Source organism: Gopherus evgoodei, chromosome 9 (genome assembly GCF_007399415.2).
Source record: "Gopherus evgoodei ecotype Sinaloan lineage chromosome 9, rGopEvg1_v1.p, whole genome shotgun sequence".
NCBI lineage: Eukaryota > Metazoa > Chordata > Testudines > Testudinidae > Gopherus > Gopherus evgoodei.
The window spans coordinates 69961685-69986882 of record NC_044330.1 but is presented as its reverse complement, the minus strand read 5'-3'; the positions used below and the strand labels follow the sequence as shown (position 1 = coordinate 69986882).

Genomic DNA, 25198 nt, shown 5'->3' with positions numbered 1-25198 from the left:
AACAGGTGTTTGTGCAGTGTTCTTCAGATGCTGAATATGAATATACTCTGGGACGCTGCTTATCTCTCTACACTTGATTTCAGGTCCCTAGTTTCCTTCATTCCACGGGGTTAAGAGAACTGTAGTGTGTGAGCTCAAAAGGAAAATTTAACTCCGCCCTCCCAAAATGTCTCAAAAAAGCTATTGACTGGAAAAAGAGCTCTGTTAGCCCTGTTTGACAGCGTGCCAGTGCCAAGCTGGGGAACACACCAGGGCAGGGTGCTGATATCCAATAGCAAGCTGAACTTTAGCTAGTGCCACAAGCAAGGTACATGTACTGCTAGCTAATGGGGGGTTTAGTGACAACTTTCCTCCTATTACAGCAGCCCTCCATCAGGCTATTCCATATCAGCTAGCATCAGGCTGCTGAAGGCCTTGATTCATCAGCATCTAATTTTCCTCAGGAAAGGCAGCAGTTATCTTGTGATTCCACTCAGACCATGTGGTATTTGTGTGTAATTAGTTCTCAGAGTCTAAAGCCCCCATTATCCGACTTATCATTAGCTGCCAGAGCTGTGCAGGAATTTAAAGGGACAATGTGATATTTAACCATGCATATTTGCCGCACAATTTTGCTTTGATTTGTTGGCATTTATTACAAGAGGCACTTCAAGAAAATAACACTCTCTCCCTCTGAAGGTTACAGCTATCATCTACCTTGCCAATATTGGAACCATAGGAGCAAATGATGCCCACCGCACAGCAAGCAGAGCTCATAGTGAGCAGATCCCACTACTCTACAGAGATCTTATGAAAGCATCAGATGGATCCCTTGAGAACAGATCTCCCTTTTCCACTGAGAAAATCAGGACACAGTCACCCTTTCCTTTTTGTTGTCTTCACTGACCTACCTGAATCTTAAGAAATTGTTACTCAGTGCTGACTGTAATCATCACTAATTGGTGCCAGGTAATCCCTAGCCTCACTGATTTTAACTGTTAATCCTCATTAACCCTCCTTCCCAACTCTAGTCAATCCCATCTTGTTCTAGCAAATTCTCATCAAGTTGGGCTATTCCTAGCCAGTTTTTTTGGGTCCCAAATAACAGCAAATCTAGCCCATCCTAACTCATACTCACGGTTCTTAAGCAATCCCTGTCAGAGTGAATCGCCAGTGCCTTCCCATCCTCACGGCTCCTTCTCAGTTCTCAAGATATCACAGCTGTCCTTGTTCACTGGACCTCAGGGGATGCAGCAATGTACACTGAGATTTTAAAAATATGTGCAGACTCTTAAGGGACTTGTGTCCTGGGAGTTTAAACAGCCCCTGAAGTTTCCGGTGCCAGCATGCTCCTTCGTGTGCCTCTGAATCTATCGCACAGTGGGCAGTGACAAGGGGGAGATGCCTACTGGCAGCCACACTAGATTCTTGGTCACTGTGTAGCTTGTTAGCAGCCCTAATGGAGAACGTCTTCTGTTATCAACTGGGGACTAAATTCTACCTCCCAGTCTCACCTGGCAACGGTTACCAGGGAAACCTGGAACTGCTCCTACAATAGAAGAGAGTTGAAGCCCAGGGGCCTCTCCCTGGAGGCTGAGGGAGAGATTCAGCTCTCACCCACTCCAAAGTAAATCGAGAATAACTTCACTGGCTTCCCTCCTGTTACTCCTGGCTTGCGCTGGGGTATCTGAGAGCAGAATCTGGTCAAGAATAGCTATGCCCAGTTGAAACCAAAGCTGGGCTGAGGTGTTTATCTCAAGGCTAGGATGTTTGACTGTGTACCCTGACATAGACTAAAGCAATGGGCCAAATTCAGGCCAGTAGCAAAATGGCCATTGACTTCAATGGATTAGGATTTGGCCCTGGAATTTTAGGGTCACTGATGCAGTTTTGCCAACTCTCTGATTTTTACTGTGAGTCTTGGAAAAATTGCGAGGGGAGGGGTTAAGGGTCCCTGTGAATTGCTGGTATCTGCCTTCAGTCTTGGAAAGGCTTGTCCTTATCGAAAATGGCCACCATCTTCCATTACTCGACTGAAGCCATAGGCCACTCTCAGGGAAAAGGGGTGGCCCTTTTGTCACCGTGTGTGGGCCAGGCAGGGGACAGGAAAACATAGAGGTGCTGGAAATGGGGCTCTGGGCACAGCAGGTGGGGAAAGAGTGTTGAGAAACAGGACAGTAAACTATGAGGGGACAAGTGGGCGCGGTGGATGCAGGTAGCAGACAGGGGAGCAGGAGGAGACTGTGATGGGCTGGAGACTAGGGGGGAACATGAATGTGGGGGACATGTAGTGGGGGCCTGCAGGGAGAATGGGTATGGCAGCTGCCTGTCTTGTCTCCTTGGAAAGGAGCTAGAGAGGGAAAACATGGCAGCTCCCTGGCCCCATGGGATATGAGTGGGTAAGTGGTGTTCCCTCCAAGCAGTGGACAGGGAGGGGAATGTATTTAAGGTTGCATTTTGACCCTGAGATGATCCCTTGCAAACTGGGGATAGGCAGCAGCTTCCCCGGAGGGGGAAAAAAATCAAGAGATTGGTACAAAACAGTGGGCTTTATTTGGCTTTAAAAATTATGTCTCATTATTTTTGGGGAGTCCTTGTGGCACCTTGTAGACTAACAAAATTATTTGGGCATAAGCTTTCATGGGTTAAAACCCACTTCATCAAATGCATGGAGTGAAAAATACAATAAGTAGTATATATATCACAGCACATGAAAAGATGGGAGTTGCCTTACCAAGTGAGGGGTCAGTGCTAATGAGGCCAATGCAGTTAAGGTGGAAGTGGCCTATTCTCAACAGTTGACAAGAAGGGGTGAATATCAAGAGAGGGAAAATTACTTTTGTAGTGCAAATGAGGCCAATGTAATCAAGGTGGATGTCACCCATTTCAAACAGTTGACAAGAAAGTGTATCAGCAGAGCAAATCCATCCACTCCCAGTCTTTATTCAGGCCTAATTTGATGGTGTCCATTCTGCAAATTAATTCCAGTTCTGCAGTTTCTCATTGAAGTTTGTTTTTGAATTTTTTTTGTTGAAGAATGGCCACTTTTAAGTCTGTTGTTGATGGTCCAAGGAGATTGAAGTGCACTCCTACTGGTTTTTGAATGTTACAATTCTTGATGTCTGATTTGTGTCCATTTATTTTGTTGTGTAGAGACGGTCTGGCTTGGACAATGTACAAGGCAGAGGGCATTGCTGGCACATGATGGCATATATCACCTGCACCCAGAGGTGTAAGTGAGCCGGTATGGTATGGTACGGCATACCGGCAAGAGCCAGTATGCTGTGCTGGACCACACCGGCTTCCACGATGGGGATTTAAAGGGCTCTGGCTGCCCGCCGCTGTGGGCAGCCCAGAACCCTTTAAATCCCCACCGCGGCTACGGCAGCCAGGCTGGGGCCAGGATTTAAAGGGCTCGGAGCTCCCCGCCGCTGCAGGCATCCCAGAGCCCTTTAAATCCCAGCCGCGGCTCCAGCGGCTGGGCTGGGGCTGGGATTTAAAGAGCTCGAGGCTCTCCGCAGCGGCAGGAGCTCTGGGCCCTTTAAATCCTGGCCCCAGCCCGGCAAAGCTCAGGGTTCCCCGCAGCAGCCGGAGCCCCGAGCCCTTTAATTTGCCCCTGAGCCCCGGGGGCTCCCAGCCACCTCTTCAGCTGGGAGCCCCTGGCTGATTTAAAGGCCCTGTGTCTCCCAGCCACAGCCGGTGTCCCAGGGCCTTTAAATCTTGAGAGGCCATGCCTCTTCTGCTTGAGGCCACATCTCTTCCAGATGAGGCCACGGCCCCTCAGGACTCCGGCAGTACCAGTAAGTCCTGTAAGTTACTTTCACCCTTGCCTGCACCTTCTTGTCAATTGTTGAGAATAGGCCACTTCCACCTTAACTGAATTGGCCTCATTAGCGCTGATGCCTCACTTGGTAAGGCAACTCCCATCTTTTCATGCGCTGTGATTCTGCTTACTATATTTTTCACTCCATGCATTTGATGATGTGGGTTTTAGTCCACGAAAGCTTATGCCCAGATAAATTTGTTAGTCTCTAAGGTGCCACAAGGATACCTCATTGTTTTTGTTGATACAGACTAACATGGCTACCACTCTGAAACCTGTTGTTATTTTGGGGGTCTGACTGATGATTTTGGGGTTGGTTACACTTCTGAGGTACTGAATCCCTGCCCCCAAAATACTGCCTTTTGTGGTGCTGGGGGTAGAATCCAGACTTGCCTAGCCTTGGGCTTCTGGGCAGTGTCCCTGGTCCTCAGCTCTGGCTGGGCTTGATATTTCAGAGGTGCTGAACACTCATAGCTATGTTGAAGTCAATGGGAGATGTGGGTGCTTAGCACCTCTGAAAACTCAGGCACATGGCTTGTGTCTGTGGTTAGTTCCTATTGTGACTGACTTCATCTTCCCCACTAGCTGGGTTACAGGTGGCTGTGGTTTGAGAGAGAGAGGCTAAGGGAATTGACATAAAATGTTCTTGTAGTGGGTCACACCACCTGTCACCAGGTCTAGGGGAGGCTCCTGCTGCTGTGGGAGGTCTCTGGTCACAGTTAAGTTTTGTTGGAGTTTTAGATAATGTGGTCTGGCTTCTTTCCTTTGCACACCTCTGCTGTTACACTGTAAAGAGCGCTATCTCTTGGCATACGACAGTATATACCAGGGTTTCTCAAACAGGGGTCACTGCTTGTGTAGGGAAAGCCCCTGGCAGGCTGGACCAGTGTGTTTACCAGCCCCATTCCCAGGTCTGGCTGATCGCGGCTCCCACTGGCCGCGGATCGCTGCTCTAGGCCAAAGGGAGCTGCTGGAAGCGGCGCAGGCCGAGGGACTTACTGGCCACTGCTTCCAGCAGCTCCCATTGGCCTGGAGCAATAAACAGCAGCCAGTAGGAGCCGCGATCGGCTGTACTGGGCAGGTAAACACATTGACCCGGCCCGCCAGGGGCTTTCCCTACACAAGCGGCGACCCCTGTTAGAGAAATCCTGGTTTATACCAATATTTGTAAGTCTAGGTTAAGTAAAATTGTTAACACGACAAAAGTCTGCCTGACCCAGCAGCGCTTAACACTTAGCCTGGGAGTTTGCAAGTGGGGCTATCTGCAGGGCCGTCCTTAGGCATACGCAGCATACACAGCTGCATAGGGCACCCGAAATTTGGCCCACCCCTGAGTTTTAGTGTCCATCCCCCCCCACACACACATTCACACCTCTTCCTATCTCTATTCTGACCCTTCCTGCAGGCTCCCACCACAACTGGCTGCTGCAGCCTGGTGAGTCTTCCTCTAGAGGGGATCTAGTATTTAAAAGTGAAAAAGTCTTCCATCCTGCCAGACCCATTAGCACAACACTGAAACTGTTAAAGAGTGGTTCAAATGGTAATGAAGCCATTTAACAGGCATTTGCCAACCTCTAGGTATATACTGTCAGTTTCTGAATTTACTAACAAAAACAGGTGTGCATTACTGTAATATTTACTCAGAACATGTTAGTCTACAGGACCTTAGTTTAAAATTTGCTTTAAAAATATTTCATTAGTGTGTTGCTGAAGATTATAAAATCACATCTCTAAAAGATCCTTGCATAGATTTTTAGATGCACAATCTGATTATTCATCTTTAGCTTTAAATGCTAGGATCTTCAGACATAGTTTTTTAAATAAATCCTTCAAAAGACCACCCTTATCTAAAATACACATGCGAGTGTGGGCTGCCATTGGGCATAGGGGCACTAGTTTAATAATACTGCATAGGACTCTATAAATCCTAAGGATGGACCTGGCTATCTGGTGCTTCCCTGGCTGAAATCTCGACTGCTCCATGGACAATACAGGAAGAGAGAGTGTTCCCTAGTTCAGAGAGTGGCTTGTTTGTTTTTTAACATCTGCTTTGCCGTAATTGTTCTGCTCTGTTTAGTTGTTGGTGGTCAGACACTAGATCAAACTTAGCCTATTACTGTTGAACCCCACTGTGTGGCTTGTGCTCAACTCAATGAATGTTGCAGGCGAGACATGCTGGCCCTTTGTGATGTGTAGGAAGCTTTTCCACCAAGTGAGGCAGAAGAGAGAGCCTGGAATGCTATCTTGAGACAGAAGTGGTGTATTTTGCCATGAATTCCCCACTGCATGCATGCATGTATGTATGTGCACACTCCTACAAAAGCTTACAGTGCCTTACGCAAGTCGCCTGCAGCCACACTTTTAAAAGAGGGCACTAATGAGGTGCTTTGGTTTAATGGGGCCCAACTTGACACCTTCTGTCTGACTTGCTGCGAACCATGCACACCACTTAATATCAGTGGGAGCGGCAGGTGCTCTCAGCCCCTTTGACAGTCAGACCCAAGCTGTCTCAGAACGAGGCACCTGAACTCAGTGGTAACTTCTGAAAATCAGGGCACCAAGTTCTATAGTCCTGTTTCCCAACGAGGTTATACTCCTCCCTCTCGCCAAGCTGGTGTGAGGTAAGGCTAAATAGACAAACATCTGTAACGCGCTTTGCCGTCCTTGGAGAGAAGAGGCTAGAGAAGGGGAAACTATTAATTGTTTTTATTTTGATCAGAGTTTTTATTCAGATAAACTATTTTAAAATGAGATCAGGGCTTTGATTTAGTTCAGTCCTCTCACCCTGTTGTGCTGGTGCATCTGGGGCAGGTCCAGGCAGTCCCAAACAAGCTGCCTGTGAGAGTGAGAGGCCCACTGCTGGGAGAAGTAAAGTAATGGCACCTGACCTTTGAATTCCATTTGGAAACTGACTTTTATGGACTTGCCTGATCCTTAGTGTTAATTGAAGGGAGTCCAATGAACTGCTTGGGGAAAGTGGGAGGTTTTCCCTAGCACTGCTCACCCACCACCTTCCTGGCAGACCCAAGGGGCAACAGTGAGGGGTTCAAACCTCTCTCTGCCAGAGACTAGCACTGTGAAGTGAGGCTGTGTGAGGAAGGTCCCGAGGGCTGTAAGTGGGCCTGGAAGACACAGGTGAGTGACAATATCTAGCACATCTGTTATACGTCCTTGCAGCCGCATCTTAGCCCTAAGTGATGGGTTATCTTATCGCCCTCTCAGAAGGGGAGTTGTTACAATGGAAGTGCTGACACCACCTAGCCCATGAACTGCAGTGCAGCAGGCTTTCAGCCACAGCCTTATTCTCCTCCTTCCCCTCCCCCCAGGCTGGAGCAGAGCCCGCAAGTGGGAGAGGCCACACATTTCTCCTGATTGGTGAGTACACTGTCCCTTCTCCAGGAGGTACATGAAAGAAGCAGCAGGAGTTTCTAATGGATGTTTACTCAACCAAAGGGTGTATATACATGTGCGCTATTCAGCAGCAACATCCTGTTGGAAACTTCCTGTGTTACTCATTAACCACCTGCCCGCTCACTGAACATGTACATGACCTAGACTCTAACCCATTAAACAGCAGTGCACAGCAAGTGAGAGAGGAAGGATGCTGGGGAGCCTGCAACATGCCCAAAGTATAATGACTTACATACAATATGTAGATTAGTGGTCAAGGGATAAAGCAATTGCAGAAGCTGATCATATGTAGCAAGCAAGAAATGTGTGTGTTGGGCAGAGGGGTTGTTTATGAAGGAATGATGCCTGTTCTGAGCTTTGACTAATAAGGGACAAGCTGAAATGCATTTCTTCGTGATACAGCCAGAGCCAGCTTGCTGAAAAGAGAATGAAGGTAGGCCCCAGCCTCCACAACTAGTCCCTATGTAGCCCTATTATCACTTAGCCCCATTATCACCTATGTGCCCTGGTGGCCCTCCCACACAATCTCCTAGAGTCCCTGTTCTGAGTCCCAAGTGTTGTCTTTTCCTCCCCAAAATCTGCTCTTCTCCATCTTGAGTGGGTGAGTGTGCGTCACTGCCTCTTATCTCTGGAAGTTTGTCCCAAATCCTGTAGTGCTTAAGAGAAGGGAGTTTGTTAGAAATATGGAAACAACAAATCTCTAAACTCTCTTCAGCCCTGGATTTCCACTGTGCTCGTTAGCTGTGTTTGAGGTTCTTTATGTCCTTGTTTTCTGTGCTGAATACAATGTTGGCATTAAACATTAATTAACAATAACTTTTTCTGTACTTGCTCTGCTTGCCTCACTGATGTCAGGCAATTCTGCCTGGATCACTACTAGCAGTCTGAAATCTGTTCTCAGACTCTCGCTAGTCCTCTCCTGCTCCTTGCTTGCAATCTGCTCATTAGCTCCAAAGCCATTATGCAAATTTCTCCCCAAGATCAGCCCTAAGGAATCAGTGGAGTGATGACTCCAGTGGATCAGCCCACATGGTCACAAACACTGATAATCTCCCATGGCAGCTATGACAGACTGATCATTTCCTGACATATCCTGAATGAATTTTACAGAATGAAGTTAAACCTTATTGAATTAAGGTTAATGCCCTTAGGGTGCATTTGTATTAAGAATGCAATTAGTGTATGTGGTGTTGTAGAACTGTATGTAACTTCTGGAGGAGGAGGAGGGGGATGCTAATGTAATTCCTCTGGTTATCAGCCCTTTGAAGCCCCGGGTGGAGAGATGCATGTATACTGGTTCAGAGGTGGAGGGAGTCCAGGGACCAACAGACAAAGCATTTTTGGATAAATAGCCTGGTTTTAGACTGGTTCTTCCTGATCCAGCAAATGGACAGGACCCCTGGTCCACAGAGGGCCTCAATATTTAGGGAAGTGATGGAAGGACTGGGCCTACTGAGGCCCCATAAGACCGTGTGATTGTTCTGAGCTGAAGCGGACCTTGGAACCACAAGGATACTCCTTCAGTGGGGTGCTCCAGCCAGAGCCCGTTAGGGTTGGAGTGATCTCTGGTAAGCTTATTAGCTGGTGTGCAGGTTCTTTTCCTGTTTTGGGTATGTTTTCTCTGTAGTGCTTTTTACTTTCAGAGAATAAAAGCGGCCTGCACAGGAAGTGCTGTGCGGTCGGTAGCTATAACTGTGGGCAGCTACAGTGTAAACTGTCTTGGAAGAGAAAGGGGGCACATCTGCTCAGATTGTCTTTTGCTGGGCTAACACAGTGAAGGCAAGGAACTGTGCAGCCTGGAAATACCAAGGTCAGAAAGGAGAGAGATGCAGGTCTCCCCACCTAAGAGAGGTGATGGCTGGGGAGCGGGATGCCTGACAGAGGGCATCATTGCTAGAGCACTGGGGGAAATACTGGTGTAGTTGCCCTGAACTGTGATGTATTTCCCCTTTCCCCTGGTTCTTTTGCCCTGTTTCTCATTTTAATCCTCTGGTTTAGTAAGTAACCCCCTTAAGGCAGGGAGCTTGCCTGGTTAGCATCATGCACTGTGATGAGATCTTTGGATGAAAAGCAAAACCCCAAAGTGCTAAGAATTATTGGGCTACATCCTCAGCTGGAGTAAATCAGTGTTGCTCCATGGATTTCACTGAGGCTATGCTGATTACATCACCTACAGATCTGGTCCATTGCTATTAATTTACTACTATCAGAGCAGATAGAAAACTCAAGGTATTCGTAAGAGGCCAGAAGATAAAAGAACTGGCAGGTGCCACAGGATGGGTTGCCCCTTGGAAATCAAAATTTGCATGTCATGGGGTACGCAATGCACACTCCTCACCATCCATGCCCTCCACCTGAACTCAGCAGTTCAAAATAGCATTGCTGTCTTTAAGCCGCTTGTGTGTATCATTCTGATCCCTTCCCTCTCTCTCTCTCTCTGCAAGATGACACTTCTTCTATCCATCTGGTTTTTGGCAGATCTCTATCATTTATATCACCCTAACCCTACACATTCAGTGGCCCATCTTCAGTCCCAGCAATATCCTCCTAACAGAAAACGGGAAGCAGGAATACCCACGATATTCAAATGACATTGGGGTCTTTGGTACTTCCTGTTGCCTCCAAACTCACATAGCCCTGTGTATAACATGATCCATCGCTTCTTGGGCTGAATGCCCTTCATATGATTGCTAATTAATATTGCCCCTCTCTCCCCAGTGCCCCTTCATGTCTCCTGCTCTGTGTGCTGCTTGACTCTATCTGTCCACTTCCATACACTGCACTGTAGGAGCCATGTATCCAGCCCCAGATTAATCTGTCCAAATCCCTTTCACTTTGCTCATGCTGTCCTCTCCCATTGCTGCATCCTCATCTCTGATGCCCTCCCTCCTGTCAAAAAATTAAGCTACTGGGAAAATTGTGGCTTGAAGCCTTCTCAAGTCCTTTGTCTGTAGATGGAAGAATAGTTTCAGGGGCAGGAAGCAGGGGTGTGGCAAAAGGAAACCTGTTGGGGAGAGATAAGAGGCTGGGGGTTGCAGAACAAGCAGCCCCTCCCTGTTTATTACACCTGCCAGCCCCATCACACAGTGTGCTTCCTATTCTTAGAAAACAGCTTTCAACCCTGTGTTTTAAAGGCATTATGAACAAGTCTGATGCATAGGTGTACAATATCCCATGGAGCCTGAAGATCTGGTTCCCCTCCATCTGTGTGGTTAGTAATGTAGTCCAAGGATTGTAGCCAGTTCAATGGGCTGATTGCCCCTAAACAGCCCTTTCCCTAGTAGTGCTTCTCAGCACTTTCTTCCCACTTCCTGTGTCAGGTTTGCAGATCTGGATTCCCATCTGTGCTCTCTGGTTTCCTTCTGAAATAAGGGAACATCAGCTTCTCTTGCTGACCCTGCTGCACCTAGCTGGGTAGTTAATTGCTTTAATCATTTAAAAAAGCATCCAGTGGAAAATGTCAGATTGGCGGTGGTATAGCTGGAGATAGTCTATTTATCCACAGAACATATGCAGCAAGAGGAATGGCAGCATAAGCCTCCCCACACTGCACAGCCAAAGGGTCTCAGACATAGTTCAGGCTCCATGGCCATTCAATAGCTGGCCTCTGATTGGGCACCAGATGAGGTTGCCAACTCATGCCACCTATGATGGTTGTTTTGTGACCTCTATACCCACCCAGTAGGAACTGCACTTATACCTGCCAGGTTCATTTTACACAGGCCACTGACCAGCAGCAGCCAGATGGTAAAAACTTTGGGCATTTCAAGCTTGGGGCTACATATGACCTAGTTATCAGTCACCTGTAGCATCCAGCCTTCCCCAGTCTGATTCCATCTAAATATCCATTTCTTCTTTGTCGCAGTGAGTTTGAACAGTGTCTCTCCCAGGGTTTCACTTACTGACCTGCAAATTCCAATCATGTGATCAGGCTCACCCTATTCTCTGGGTGACACACTTTCTCCTGGCTGCTTTCAGAACATGCTGTAAGGCCATGTGGTTTGGCAACTGTATTTTGGGCTCCCTACACTGTTTAATATATAACCTATCTTCCTGAATTTTTTGATATCACTTTGGAACTGTTTCCTTGCATTTGCCTGTGGGCTTCTGAGTGTTCCCCTGTCCTGGATCTTTTGCTTCTGGCTGGTGATCTATTCAAGCTGGTAGAACTGATTTGAATAATATGTCTGACTTTATCATAGAATGTTCAGATGTTGCCCAGTACGTGCCGTATAAAGATGTTAAATAAAAAGAAACGCTAGTGAATTCACAAGAACCAGTTATATCTTATGTTTAAAAAGTGGAGGAGGGGAGCAGCATAAGGCAACTCTTCCCAAGAAAGGATGCCACATGAGTGTTGAATGGCTGTTGCTCTTTGCAGGTGCTACAGGGTATGAATAGTAATTGGGAGATTAGGCCAGTGGGTGATCTGTTACAGCGGATACTGTCTTCGTTGGTGGCCAATCCGAGTGCTCCATTTCTCCAAGCCATTTAAAAACAGAGATGGAACTGATTGTTGCTTTATTCAGTGGTCATGCACGTGGCATTGTGAATAAAGCAACTCTCCCTCCAGTATTGTAAAATGCCGCGGGAGAGGCAGAGCCTTCAGAACTACATTTCCCATAATGCACAGATCTCCTGGTCTGAACCCATCCTGGGATTAAGAAGGCTACAGGTAGTGACTAGTTTAAATCCAGATTAGATTTAGTTGAATGCTGCAGGAAGGAAGAGAGTGTGACCAGCAGCCGGAAAGCAGAGGCTAACTGGTGAGAAACTCTGACGTCCACTCCTTTAACTTGAGCTGATCTTGTCTTCTGGCTGCAATTGGGAATCAGTTCTGAGGGATTCTTAGCTCAGGAATATTACCTGATTCTCAGGATACTGCTGGGAGGGATGTTTTTTCTCTTCAGGCCTGGGTGGCTGTTTTTGGAGTTTGTAGTCATTCTTTGGGCATTGAAAAAAAGTTCAGGGAAAGATGGTGGCATTTGACTTCAGAAGACTGGCTGGGGCAGAAGCCAGGGCTGGTTCTACCATACAAGAACAGACAGTTTAGGGAAGCATTGTGTTAGAGGTAAGAGTATTGCAACTGAGGGGTTGTTGGGGAATGGTTACACCTGTCAGTCCTCAAAAATCCCTAGATCCATCACTTGAGAGGAGGGAGGAAAGTCAGCTATTATTTCTCCATCCCAAAACAAGGTGCCTTTGTCTTTTTCTGTATCCTCATAGGGACCCAGGAGCAGATTTCAATGTCCTTACACCAAGTAGTACTGTTCTCCCCGAATAAACCTGTTAATCTCGGTGGAGTGAGGGGTACTCAGGGTGTCTGAGAGTGCCAGAATCTAGTGGTTGATGCTTATTATCAGCCTGTCACTGAGAACTCCACTTGGTGGTGATGGGAGTTACTCTGCGTCACAGCGAGTGAGCGGGGTGAATAGCTTTGCTTCACTTGGGCTGCTTGCAGTGAACAATGGGCCATCTCCAGTGAGAAATGTCTGATCAGCTGCTGTTTGTTAGGAAAGAAAAATAGTGACATACAGTGGGGGGAGGAGTAGCTCAGTGGTGTGAGCATTGGCCTGCTAAACCCAGGGTTGTGAGTTCAGTCCTTGAGGAGGCTGTTTAGGGAACTGGGGTAAAAATCTGTCTGGGGATTGGTCCTGCTTTGAGCAGGGGGTTGGACTAGATAACCTCCAGAGGTCCCTTCCAACCCTGATAATAATAATAAAAAAGCTGCAGTGGAGTTACTGTTACAGTAACAATTTAATATAATAGAAATTATAGTTAATATCATTATTAAGAAATGTCTGTATTATTTGTATTGTTGAAGCACCTAGAAACCCACTTCATTGGGCAGGACCCCATTGTGCTAGGCACTGTACAAATAGACTTGCAGTTAGTTCTGGTTATCTGGTTATTCTGTGCTCACAGGACATCTTATTTAAAATTCTGCAATGGAGCAGGAGTTTAATTTTGCCTTTCTTAGATGTTACCCTTCCCTCTTGCCCTTCCCTCTCCCCATTCCCCAGACCTTCCTGCTCCTCCCAGCATCAGGTCAGGTCAACTCTTAAACTGGTGCAAATCAGTGATTGACTTCAGTGTGGTTATGCTGATTATGCTGATTAACATCAGCTGAGAATCTGGCCCTATGCTTAGAGAGTAGAATGGGCAAGAAGACGAGGATAGCATCTAAGAAAAACACAGTTAAACCCAGTCACAGATTCCCACTATGAGGTGGCTTAGAATATTGACCATCCTGTCTTCTCAGGTGGACACCCAATGTGCGGTGGCTGGCCACAGACAAACTGCTGGTGGTTCAGTTCAGAGAAACATCCCAAAGTTTGGAGGCTGCTCTGGACCACTTGGGCCTGCAAAACCAGGCCAGTTATTTATTACTTGTACACTGCAGTAGCACCTGAGGGGTCCACTCAAGGACCAGGACCTGTACAACCACACAACACAAAGATGGTCCTTGCCTGAAAGAGCTTACAGACTATTTCTTGTGGCATTTTGACTCTTCTGCACATGGCTGAAAACAGGAGATTTTAGGGAGAGTGAGGCTAACACAACTCCATTATCCCACACACAGAAAGAGGAATTTCAGGCCAGCACGACCCTTCCCAGAAGAGAGAGGGGAGCCCAATCCTGTTTATGTGCAGGAGAGGGAAAGTCCTAGAGATCCTGAGAAACCCCAATAAAGTGTTATCTACAGCCCAATGAGTGGTCGTTATGGACAGATGAACATTGTTATAGCTGGGAGGATGAAGCACAGCACAGTAGAACTGGAGTCTCTGGTGATTCTGTCCTTGTATCAGTGACGACTCCTCCCTTGATCACCTGCTGGCTGACACAGCAGTAAGGAGGGCTTGCTGTTCACTTTCTCTGGTATTCCTAGGTACAGAGGCTAGAGGTTCTCCCCTCTCTGCCGAATATGTTCCAGCTCCTCTCCCACTGCTGGTCACGGCTGCAGGCAATACAGGAACCAATCAGGTAATCCCCCAGGACCCAGTTGCCTCATGACATTTTGCATGTTAACTGCCCACAGCTTTGTGTTAGAAATGAATCAGTGACTGGTGGGATGTCTGACCCTTTGCGTTGTCTGGGACAGGGATCTGTACAGTGTCCTGAACCCTGAGGAACTTTGCCCTGATGCTGGCCCTTTGTGTGATTGTTTAATACCTTTTTGGATGCCTGGTGCCTGGAAGAGAGCCCCATTTGTCCAGCCCAAAGGACTGTCCATGTTGTCAGAGAGGGAGCGTGCTGCATTGTGATGTTTCCAAGCTCTTTGCTTTGCCCATAGTGTTAATGTTAAAATATTTAAAAAACAATAAAGAAAATGTTATTAAACTGAAAACCAGATGGGAAAAGATTTAAAGGTCATATCTCACTCCTGCACTGGACAGGTATGTTCCCTATGCATGCAGAGGACATAAATTCCATTTCACAAAAGATTTCAAAATCTGGCTTTATTTCAATTTGAAACAAACCTGAAAATTTCAAAATTCTCCACAGAGGAAAATTCTGAAGAATTTTCACTCCAGGTTGATTGACATGTTTCCTTTCAACCAAAACCAAAATGTTTTAATTTTGACTTTATTTTATAAATCAAAATAAAAAAATTTCTAAACAGTCATTTAAAAATGTAAATTCAAAATGTTTAGTTTGGAAAATAAGGGAAAGGAATGTTTTCTCTTTGTTGGAACATTTTTCGCTTTTTCTCTGAACTTAAATTTTGGTGAAGAGGACATGATTTCGTGAAGCGTTTTGATTTAGATAGAATTGAATCTTCTGATGGAAAATGGTTCTGTTGGAGTTTTTTCTGACTAGCTCTATTGTCCAATGGTTTGTTTAGTTTTAGGCTAGAATGTCCAAGCAATAAAATTTTCACCATTTACACTGGGAAATAGTACCCCTAAAATAATAGACCTTGGTGCTAGCAAATGTTCTCTGCTATTTAGCCTTTGCTCAGTTTCATCCAATTACTTTTAATGAGAGCTGAATTCTGCATTTTATGATAGTATTAGGAATTCTGGGATTCTTGCTTTAAAAAAATATTCATGCAGTGATGCGCTACCAGTATTTTAATGCAGGTGTCCCACAAAAGTGTCCCCTTAGCCTGCGATGAGCCATGTATCCCCAGCACATACACCCCAGTAATATAATTAATTGGTTTTCCCATGTAAACAAAATCACTGTCCCCTAGCCACGGAAGGAGACAGCTCCACTGGACCAACAAACTGTTTTGAAGCTGCACTTTGCTAGAGATGTCTAGACTGCTACAGCAGGGGTCACTAGGTAACACAATTACACATAGTCTTACACCTTCTTTTTCGCAGCATGTAATGTTCAGTCTCTGAAGAGATGTCATTGTTAGTTTTGTTGTTGCAGATTCTTTAGGGGAGCTGTGGAGGCAGCAGGAGACTTTGCCCTCTGCCTTCATGTAACTAGGCAATTGTTGGGGCAGAGTTGCTCCCTGGGAACTAGGCAAGGGATTGCCTGCATGCTGTTTATGATCCCCTCTGACATCACTGCTTTCTCCTCCATGGGGGAGCCTACGTGCAAGGCCCCAGATATGCTACTGCTCAGCAGAGGGACAATTCTTTGGTCTGGATTCTCCTTTGCCTTGAACCTTATCTAGTTATTTACACCTGTGCAAAGTGGATGTAAAATGCTCCCAATTAAGAATGTTTCACTCCCACACATCAGCAGGAATGGGTTGTAGGCAACCTTGCAGAAGTGCAGGGTTAGGAGAATCAGACCTCTTTGTCCCTAATACAATAATTGAATGGAGAGGGCTGGAGACTCCTTCCCCTAGGAATGTTTTTGAAAATATCTGTCATTTTGCACTATCTTGTGGGTCAGTAAGGAAAACACTGAGTTTCTCAGCAGGATGTTTGAGCCCTAAGGATAAGTAATCTCTTTCGGAGGGATTAGCTGTGTCCAGTGAAGGGGTGAGCTTCAGCAGAGGCAGGGGAATCGCCCAAACCTCCTTCAAAATTAGTGGCAGAACTAAAACAAGGAGTCCCTTTGAGCCCCCTCCAGCTCATTGCTGTGCTTAGGACTTGGGAATTTTCTTGTCTGTTGGGACAATGAGTAAAGAAGAATAAAATAGAAGGAAGAAGGTCCTCATCTTAGGTGGCTGTTGGCCCAGGTCTCAGCATCATGGAGCAAAGTGATATTGATGCATCTTGGGGTTACAGCACGAGAGGAGAAGTGGGTCTGACAGGCATTCCTGTGCCCAGGGTGCTGTGTCTGATGTATGTCTGAGCCCTGGAGCAAAACTTTGTCAGGGCACAGCCCTGGCACTCCTTACTCCCATTCCTGTAAATGCCATTGTTTCGACTCTCTCAGGATAGACTCTGCATTGGTGTAAACACCAATGTAAGGAGGGACCAGGAGAGAGAGGCTCTGTCACATGGACCGGGCCTTTCAAGGGAGTCAGGGACCAGTTACCTGTGACAGGCCTGTAAGGGAGAACGAGCCAACCCAGGCCCCTTGGCAATAATGAAATCCCTAGGTGGCTGGTTGGCATCTGATTAGCTAATGAGCCTGATAAAGGGTTACCTGGGCTTAGCTGAGGTGGTTCCTAGAGACAGGAACTTGCAGCGGAGTGGGAGCAGGCCTGGCAGGTGTGCGCCAAGGGGCAGGGAACTCCCAGACAGTGGCAGGAAGCCTTAGGCTGTCATGAGTCCCCAGAGGAGAGCTGCAGGAAGCAGGCCCCTGGCTCTGGGGAAGGATTCTTTCCAGGTAGTGGCAAGAGGCCTCGCTCCGGGGAAGGAATCCAAGCCAAGAGAACTCTGCTGGAGGGGACAATCCTGGGCTGGCCCCTAGGGAACAGACTAAGGGTGTTTTTTCTGTGTTACTCTTTTACCCTGCCCTCATCCTCAGCGAGCCATGCTATGTCCACAAAGGGCAACTTCCTCCCTTCTCTAACCCCATGAATTCAGAGAAGTTATACCAGGGAGAACTAGACCCAATGAGCCCTTAGGATAATTCCTCACAAGATGGTGGCTGTTCTCCCTCAGGAATTGAAATTATGGGGGGCCCTTCAAATTTACAGGGGGGCAGGGTCGATGAGGGGAGAGACAGTGAAGGTGAAGGTGGGCTGTATGGCACCATGGTAAAAACTGAAAAATGTTTCATGACCATTTTATTAGATTTAACTCATGTTTTAAAATCATCACACAAGTTAAAGTTGGCTACTCAAGCCTTCTATGAAGCACTACATCTACATCCTTCTTGATTTCTTGTTACAATTTTGCAGAACTCTGTTAATGAACTTCTTGAATGCAATGCGTTCATCTTTGGTGGCTTCTCATGTGTCTGGTACTTCCATTCCTTCAACTGATATCCTCATTAGTTCATTCATATGAGCAGGCAGAAGGCAACTTCTTTCAAAACGCAAAATTCTATTCAATGATGAAAAAGAATGCTCAACTGTAGTTATGGTGACTGGGAGTAGCAAGAGATGAATTCCTACTTCTTTCATCCCAGGAAACATAACACAAAGATCGGGTCGAGCCATTAGTGATGATAAAAAAGAAGTTGAAGTCAAATCTTCATTCATTCATTGTATAATATTCCACTCTGTGTTCAAATTCTGTTCTGTCCTGAGCACGTGGCAGCTCCATTGCTGGTAGTGCCTCACTCCACTCAACTGTCGGTATTTTATAAGACAGGGATCTGTAAAAGCTATGTAAAGGTTGAGTAGAATCTAGAAGTCGCTGTTATAGATTTTTGAGAATCAAGTCTGTGTACTTTTTCACTTGTCTTAACAAACACTTCTTGTCCTCTTCACTTAAGGATTCAATATAAATGCCTTCATTAGTCAACTTCTGGATTGAAGTCTTTGCTTCTTCCAGTACTTTTTCAGTGGATAGCTCTCTGGTTGATCCAAATGTAGCTTGCATTGCTGGACAAAGACTGTTGTAGCAGATGCCTGGATGGCACTGTTTAGTGACCCAAGCGGTTTCACCAATAGACTTACAAGAGAGAGAATGGCAATAGTCTTCTCTGAATGTAGTAGCAAAAGTAATCCACCAGCCTCACTACTTAGATCCATCCCATCTTGGTAGATACTTTCCAAAGCCAGTAATAATGGCTGGAGTAATTTTAAGACAACAGCCAAGGATTGCTCATGAGAAAACCAGAGGGTTTTCCCAGGTTGGACTAATTTGAACTTCCGTCCCAGTGTATCTTCTACATTTTCCAAGATATTCAGTCTTTTTGGACTCTTGCTGAAAAAAAGAATATAATGAAGACACTAAATTTATAGCTTTTTAAATGTCTTTTGAAGAGTCTGCAGCTCATACTAGAGCTAGTTGGAGTAGATGACCTCTGCAGTGTGTATAGGAGAGATTAGGGTTACACTTTTCTCTGAGCAAAGCTTGTGCTCCACCATGTCTTCCAGAGAAGTTTGCAGCTCCATCAAATGCATAAGCAGCCATCTGTTTGGGGTCTAATTGACAAGCATTTAACTCTTCTAAGATGTGGGTTATCACAAATGCAGCCAATCTGTCTTCTATAACTTGAACATCTAGAAATGCATCTACTGGCTACCACTGACATCAAGATAACGTACGCAATGACTTAATACTTGATGTCCACTTGCATTGATGCATTCATCAGCCATGTATGCTAATTTTTTAAATGTGATGAGAGAGTTCTTCACTTTTTCAACTGTTGAGTCTTTCACTGTTGCACCACATGTGTCTAGCCAGTCAGTTGAGTTTCTTGCAGAAAGACAGTGAGCATTTGCTGGTCTTGTTTGAAACCAAGTGTTCAACTTCAGGATGAACAAGTGACAATGCACTTAACATTGGCCTTCAGTTTGTAGTGTGTGGTATCTCTTGTTTAAATAGAACGTATGATGCCACAGCCATGTTTGTTCGCATGAACTGTGCTGTGTCTCCAGGATTCTTAACAGCCTCATTAACACTCATCAGTGTTGTTCTTGGTCAGTGGAGACTCAGAGTTCAGAGGTGCTTTCACATGAGTTCACCTCCCAGGTGGGGGGCAAGAAGGTACCTTGTTCGTTCCTCCAACTGCTTACTATTCGTTCTGGCCACTGTTATTGTGCCACCATTCACTCCATCGCTCTGTTGCCAATGGCCCTGCGCCATCACCTTCTGCTGCTTCCTGCCACTGTGACCTCTGTGAGCTGGTCTCTTGAGGTTCCACCAGATCTCAATGATTTCAGCTGAGCTCTCAGTGGGGGAACCTCGCTGCTAGTGCAGTCTGGGCCGTCTCTTCCACAGAAACACTGTCCCACAGCAGGTCTAAGCATTTAGACCTGATTATCAGTGCTTTCAGCTGTACTGGTCACTTAACAAAACAAAAGACTATCTATGGAGCCTAATCAGCTCTGTCTTTAAACAGTGGAGAGGGGCAGGTCAAATAGTACTTGTGACTCAGGCAGACCATCGAGCAAAACACCTGTCCCCACCCTCAGTCAGCACAGGCTAAGTCAGGAGTCAGAAACCTTTCAGAAGTGCTGTGCCGAGTCTTCATTTAGTCATTCTAATTTAAGGTTTTGCGTGCCAGTCATACATTTTAATGTTTTTAGAAGGTCTCTTTCTATAAGTCTATAATATGGAACTAAACTACACCTCTACCCCGATATAATGCTGTCCTCAGGAGCCAAAAAATCTTACCGCGTCATAGGTGAAACCGCTTTATATTGAACTTGCTTTGATCCGCTGGAGTGCGCAGCCCCGCCCCCCCGTTGCGCTGCTTTACCGCGTTATATCCGAATTCGTGTTATATCAGGTTGTGTTATATTGAGGTAGAGGTGTATTGTTGTATGTAAAGTAAATAAGGTTTTTAAAATGTTTAAGAAGCTTCATTTAAAATTAAGTTAAAATGCAGAGCCTCCCCAGACTGGTGGCCAGGACCCAGGCAGTGTGAGTGCCACTGAAAATCAGCTCGTGTGCTGCCTTCGGCACGTGTGCCATAGGTTACCTACCCTTGGGCTAAGTACAGTTCTACTGCCCTTTGCTCATACAATAAGAATAACAAATTTCGTTCCCCACCCCCCCGCTCTTCCCCTCTGCATTCAAGAGGTGATTAAGAAAAAGCAGAAAGCTTTCCTTGCTAATCCCACCCTTCTTCCACTCCTTGTAGGCTATCTTAGTGAGGTCAGAACATGTAGGGATAAAGTGAGAAAGGCTAAAAGCCAAGCAGAGTTGAACCTTGCAAAGGGAATTAAAACCAATAGTAAAATGTTCTATAGCCATATAAATAAGAAGAAAATGAAGAAAGAAGTGGGACTGCTACACACTGAGGATGGAAAGGAGGTTACGGATAACCTAGGCATGGCCCAATATCTAAATAAGTACTTTGCCTCAGTCTTTAATAAAGCTAATGGGGAGCTTAGGGGTAATGGAAGGATGACAAAAGGGAATGAGGATATGGAGGTGGATATTACCACATCTGAGGTAGAAGCCATACTTGAACAGCTTAATGGGACAAAATCGGAGGGCCCGGACAATCTTCATCTGAGAATATTAAAGGAACTGGCGCATGAAATTGCAAGCCTGTTAGCGAGAATTTTTAATGAATCAGTAAACTCAGGGGTTGTACCGTACGACTGGAGAATTGCTAACGTAGTTCCTGTCTTTAAGAAAGGGAGAAAGAGTGATCCGAGTAACTATAGGCCTGTTAGTTTGACATCTGTAGTATGTAAGGTCTTGGAAAAAATTTTGAAGGAGAAAGTAGTTAAGGACATTGAGGTCAATGGTAATTGGGACAAAGTACAACATGGTTTTACTAAAGGTAGATCGTGCCAAGCCAACCTGATCTCCTTCTTTGAGAAGGTGACAGACTATTTAGACAAAGGAAATGTGGTAGACCTAATTTACCTCAATTTCAGTAAGGCATTTGACACGGTTCCACATGCGGAATTATTAGTCAAATTGGAAAAGATGGGGATCAATATGAGAATTGAAAGGTGGATAAGGAACTGGTTAAAGGGGAGACTACAATGGGTGGTACTGAAGGGTGAACTGTCAGGCTGGAAGGAGGTTACTAGTGGAGTTCCTCAAGGATCGGTTCTGGGACCAATCTTATTTAACCTTTTTATTACTGACCTTGGCACAAAAAGCGGAAATGTGCTAATAAAGTTTGCGGATGACACAAAGCTGGGGGGTATTGCTAACACGGAGAAGGACTGGGATATCATACAGGAAAATCTGGACGACCTTGTAAACTGGAGTAATAGTAATAGGATGAAATTTAATAGTGAAAAGTGCAAGGTCATGCATTTAGGGATTAATAATAAGAACTTTAGATATAGATTGGGGACGCATCAGTTGGAAGCAACAGAGGAGGAGAAGGACCTTGGGGTATTGGTAGATCACAGGATGACTATGAGCCGCCAATGTGATATGGCCGTTAAAAAAAGCTAATGCGGTTTTGGGATGCATCAGGCGAGGTATTTCCAGCAAAGATAAGGAGGTGTTAGTACCGTTATATAAGGCGCTGGTGAGACCCCACCTGGAATACTGTGTGCAGTTCTGGTCTCCCATGTTTAAGAAGGATGAATTCAAACTGGAACAGGTTCAGAGACGGGCTACTAGGATGATCCGAGAAATGGAAAACCTGTCATATGAAAGGAGACTCAAAGAGCTTGGCTTGTTTAGTCTAGCCAAAAGAAGGCTGAGGGGGGATATGCTTGCTCTTTATAAATATATCAGAGGGATTAATATTAGGGAGGGAGAGGAATTATTTAAGCTTAGTACCAATGTAGATACAAGAATGAATGGGTATAAACTAGACACTAGGAAGTTTAGACTTGAAATTAGACAAAGGTTTCTAACCATTAGAGGAGTGAAGTTCTGGAACAGCCTTCCAAGGGGAGTAGTGGGGGCAAAAGACATATCTGGCTTTAAGATTAAGCTTGATAAGTTTATGGAAGGGATGGTATGATGGGAGAGGCTAATTTTGGCAATTGATCTTTGATTATCGCCAGATAAGTATGCCCAGTGGTTGGTGATGGGATGTTGGATGGGATGGGATCTGAGTTACTGCAGATAATTCTTTCCTGAGTGCTGGCTGGTGAGTCTTGCCCACATGCTCAGGGTTTAGCTGATCGCCATATTTGGGGTAGGGAAGGAATTTTCCTCCAGGGCAGATTGGCAGAGGCCCTGGAGGTTTTTCGCCTTCCCCTGCAGCGTGGAGCATGGGTCACTTGCTGGTGGATTCTCTGCAGCTTGAGGTCTTCAAACCACAATTTGAAGACTTCAATAACTCAGGCATAGGTTAGGGGTTTGTTATAGAAGTGGATGGATATGGTTCTGTGGCCTGCTTTGTGCAGGGGGTCGGACTAGATGATCACATTGGTCCCTTCGGACCCTAGAATCTATGAATCTATGGAAAAAAAAAGTGATTTGTAACCCAGCCCCAGCCAAAATCTATCACTTGGGCAATGTAGCTCTGTTTTCTGGATACCTAGGTAGATTAGGTGTGAATGTAAATACAATCTGATTCTGAAGCCTTTCCCCACTGCCCCTAGCTCATCACTAGCTGTCAGGGAGAGCTCATTTAGACTTTGCTTACAAATCATGGTTTGAAATTATTAGGTTGGCCAACATCACCGAAATGAATGCACTGACATTGTCATAAAAAAAACAGCTGTATAAGGAAGCTAGTCTATGTTCATACTTTTCAAATCTATTATACTTTTTCAGATACACGAATTTTATGATACACTTTTTATGCTTTTAAAGTGTGTATTAATATTTCAATTTCAATTCAAATTTCCAAACAGTCACTAAATTGGCAACAGTGCATGTAACTAGTTCACAAAACGGGGTCGGGGGTGTTGGAGAAATTATTCAGGGGGGGTAAACACTCCCGTGGGGGGGTGTAGGGAAATCCCTGTTGGCAGTGATGACCATTTCAAGTCGGAGACCACAGTCCCATAGCTTGGAGGGGAGAATATCTCCTCAGTGCAAGCTAACTTTGTTTTTCTTCCTCATCAGGAAAGTGACCCTCCTTGTCATGGGCCTGGACAATACAGGGAAAACCTCCCTCATAACGGAGATACAGAGAGGTGAGGAGCCAACTGTCTCTAGTTACTGCTGGAATCTGGGGATATGTCTATGCTGCTGTCAGAGGTGAGGGAGCAGCATATGTTGACATATCCGAGCTAGCTTTGATCCAGCTAGCTCCAATAACAGCAGCACTGAAGCCACCACCAGCAGCGGGGTCTTGGGCAGCGCTGCACAACCCAGGCTGCTACCTGCAGTACCTCAGCTTTGTTGCTGCAGTCACACCTCTGATTGCAGTGTAGGCATACCTTGAGTCTCAGCTGAGCTGACATGACGCCAGAGGCAGAGTTTATTGTTCTTTGCAAATAACTTCAAATCTCCCCATCACTGAGGGGATAAAACTTTCTGTGCTTCCAATTACTCCGCTCCATCCTCTGCAGGAGGCAGCATTGTAATAATCCTGTGAGGTCAAAATTGGATCCTAATTGTGCAGGATTTCTCAAACAGGGGTTGCCGCTTGTGTAGGGAAAACCCCTGGCGGGTCGGGTCAGTGTGTTTACCTGCCTGTCCTCACGTCTGGCTGATCACTGCTCCCACTGGCCGCAGATCGCTGCTCCGGGCAATGGGAGCTGCTGGAAGCTGGTAGCTCTGGTAGCTGGGTTTGACTTTCTCATGTCTATTAGGTAACTTTAGCTGACATTATTTGTCCAAGTCCAGCCTAGAGGATGTAGACTCGGACAGTCTGTATCACTTACTCTCTGCGGGGCTTGAGAACCAAGCCACTGCTGAGCATTAGAGATCTGAATTCACTGCATCAGGCTGTTACACAGGATGCAGGCGTACAGCATGATGCATCTAGACTTGCAGAGTGTCTGGAATACAAAAGCCTCTTCCGCAGAACTGGGATTTAGACAGCCAGATGCAACAGAAATGTAGTACTGGGGTATCCACTCAGGTTAAACATAGAAGATAAGGTCGCCAGTGGGAAATATGGCTGGGATATCAACAGGCCTCAGTCCCTGGGATTCCTGCCAAGCCATTTGGCACTCTAAAACAATCAACAGAGTCATGATTGCTTTAAGAAATATACTGCTAGGATTAACCTAACCTGCCATTGCACAATAGGAAACAGGGTGACAGGGTGGGGCTATTCCCTCCCTCCCCTCAGGCCATGTGCTGAGCCCAAATCTGCCAGGATTTAGGATAGGTTTCTGAACAGGGGTGTCAAAGAGCAAGGAGACAGGTTTCAGAGTGGTAGCCGTGTTAGTCTGTATCAGCAAAAACAACAAGGAGTCCTTGTGGCACCTTAGAAACTAACACATTTATTTGGGCATAAGCTTTCATAGGCTAGAGCCTACTTCATCAGATGCATGAAGTGAAAAATACAGGATCAGGTATAAATACATGAAAGAATGGGGGTTGCTTTACCAAGTGTGAGGTCAGTCTAATGAGATAAATCAATTAACAGCAAGATACCAAGGGAGGAAAAATAACTTTTGAAGTGGTAAGAGAATGGCCCATTACAGACAGTTGACAGGAAGATGTGAGTAACAGTAGGGAGAAATTAGTAATGGGGAAATTAAGTGGAGGTTTTGTAATGACTCAGCTACTCCCAGTCTTTATTCAGGCCTAATCTGATGGTATCCAGTTTGCAAATTAATTCCGGTTCTGCAGTTTCACGTTAGAGTCTGTTTTTAAAGTTTTTTTGTTGAAGAAATGCCACTTTTAGGTCTGTTATTGAGTGACCAGTGAGACTGAAGTGTTCTTCTACTGTGTTTTGAATGTTATGATTCCTGATGTCAGATTTGTGTCCATGTATTCTTTGCGTAGAGACTGTCTGTCTGGTTTGGCCAATCTACATGGCAGAGGGACATTGCTGGCACATGATGGCATATATCACATTGGTCGATGTGCAGGTGAATGAGCCTCTGATGGTGTGGCTGATGTGGTTAGGTCCTATGATGGTGTCCCTTGAATAGATATGTGGACAGAGTTGGCACTG

At 45.7% G+C, this 25198-nt stretch overlaps 2 protein-coding genes across 3 annotated transcripts in view; one reads left to right on the top strand and one right to left on the bottom strand.

Moving 5' to 3' along the window:
- XKRX (XK related X-linked) overlaps window positions 1–9734 on the bottom strand; it is a 28191-nt gene extending 18457 nt beyond the window's left edge. Inside the window, exon 1 of one of the 2 annotated variants that reach the window (XM_030575579.1) lies at window positions 9725–9734. The gene's annotated coding sequence lies outside the window, so the exon portion shown is untranslated. Of the gene's footprint in view, window positions 1–1117; window positions 1428–9724 lie in introns of those variants that run through there. The other variant, XM_030575577.1, reaches the window with a different exon arrangement.
- Window positions 7365–25198, top strand: part of ARL13A (ADP ribosylation factor like GTPase 13A) — a 30594-nt gene continuing 12760 nt past the window's right edge. The window contains exons 1-3 of the mRNA XM_030575580.1: window positions 7365–7431; window positions 14103–14197; window positions 23188–23258. Coding sequence (XP_030431440.1) covers window positions 7423–7431; window positions 14103–14197; window positions 23188–23258 — 175 coding nt within the window. The 5' untranslated portion in view covers window positions 7365–7422. The remainder of the gene's footprint in view (window positions 7432–14102; window positions 14198–23187; window positions 23259–25198) is intronic.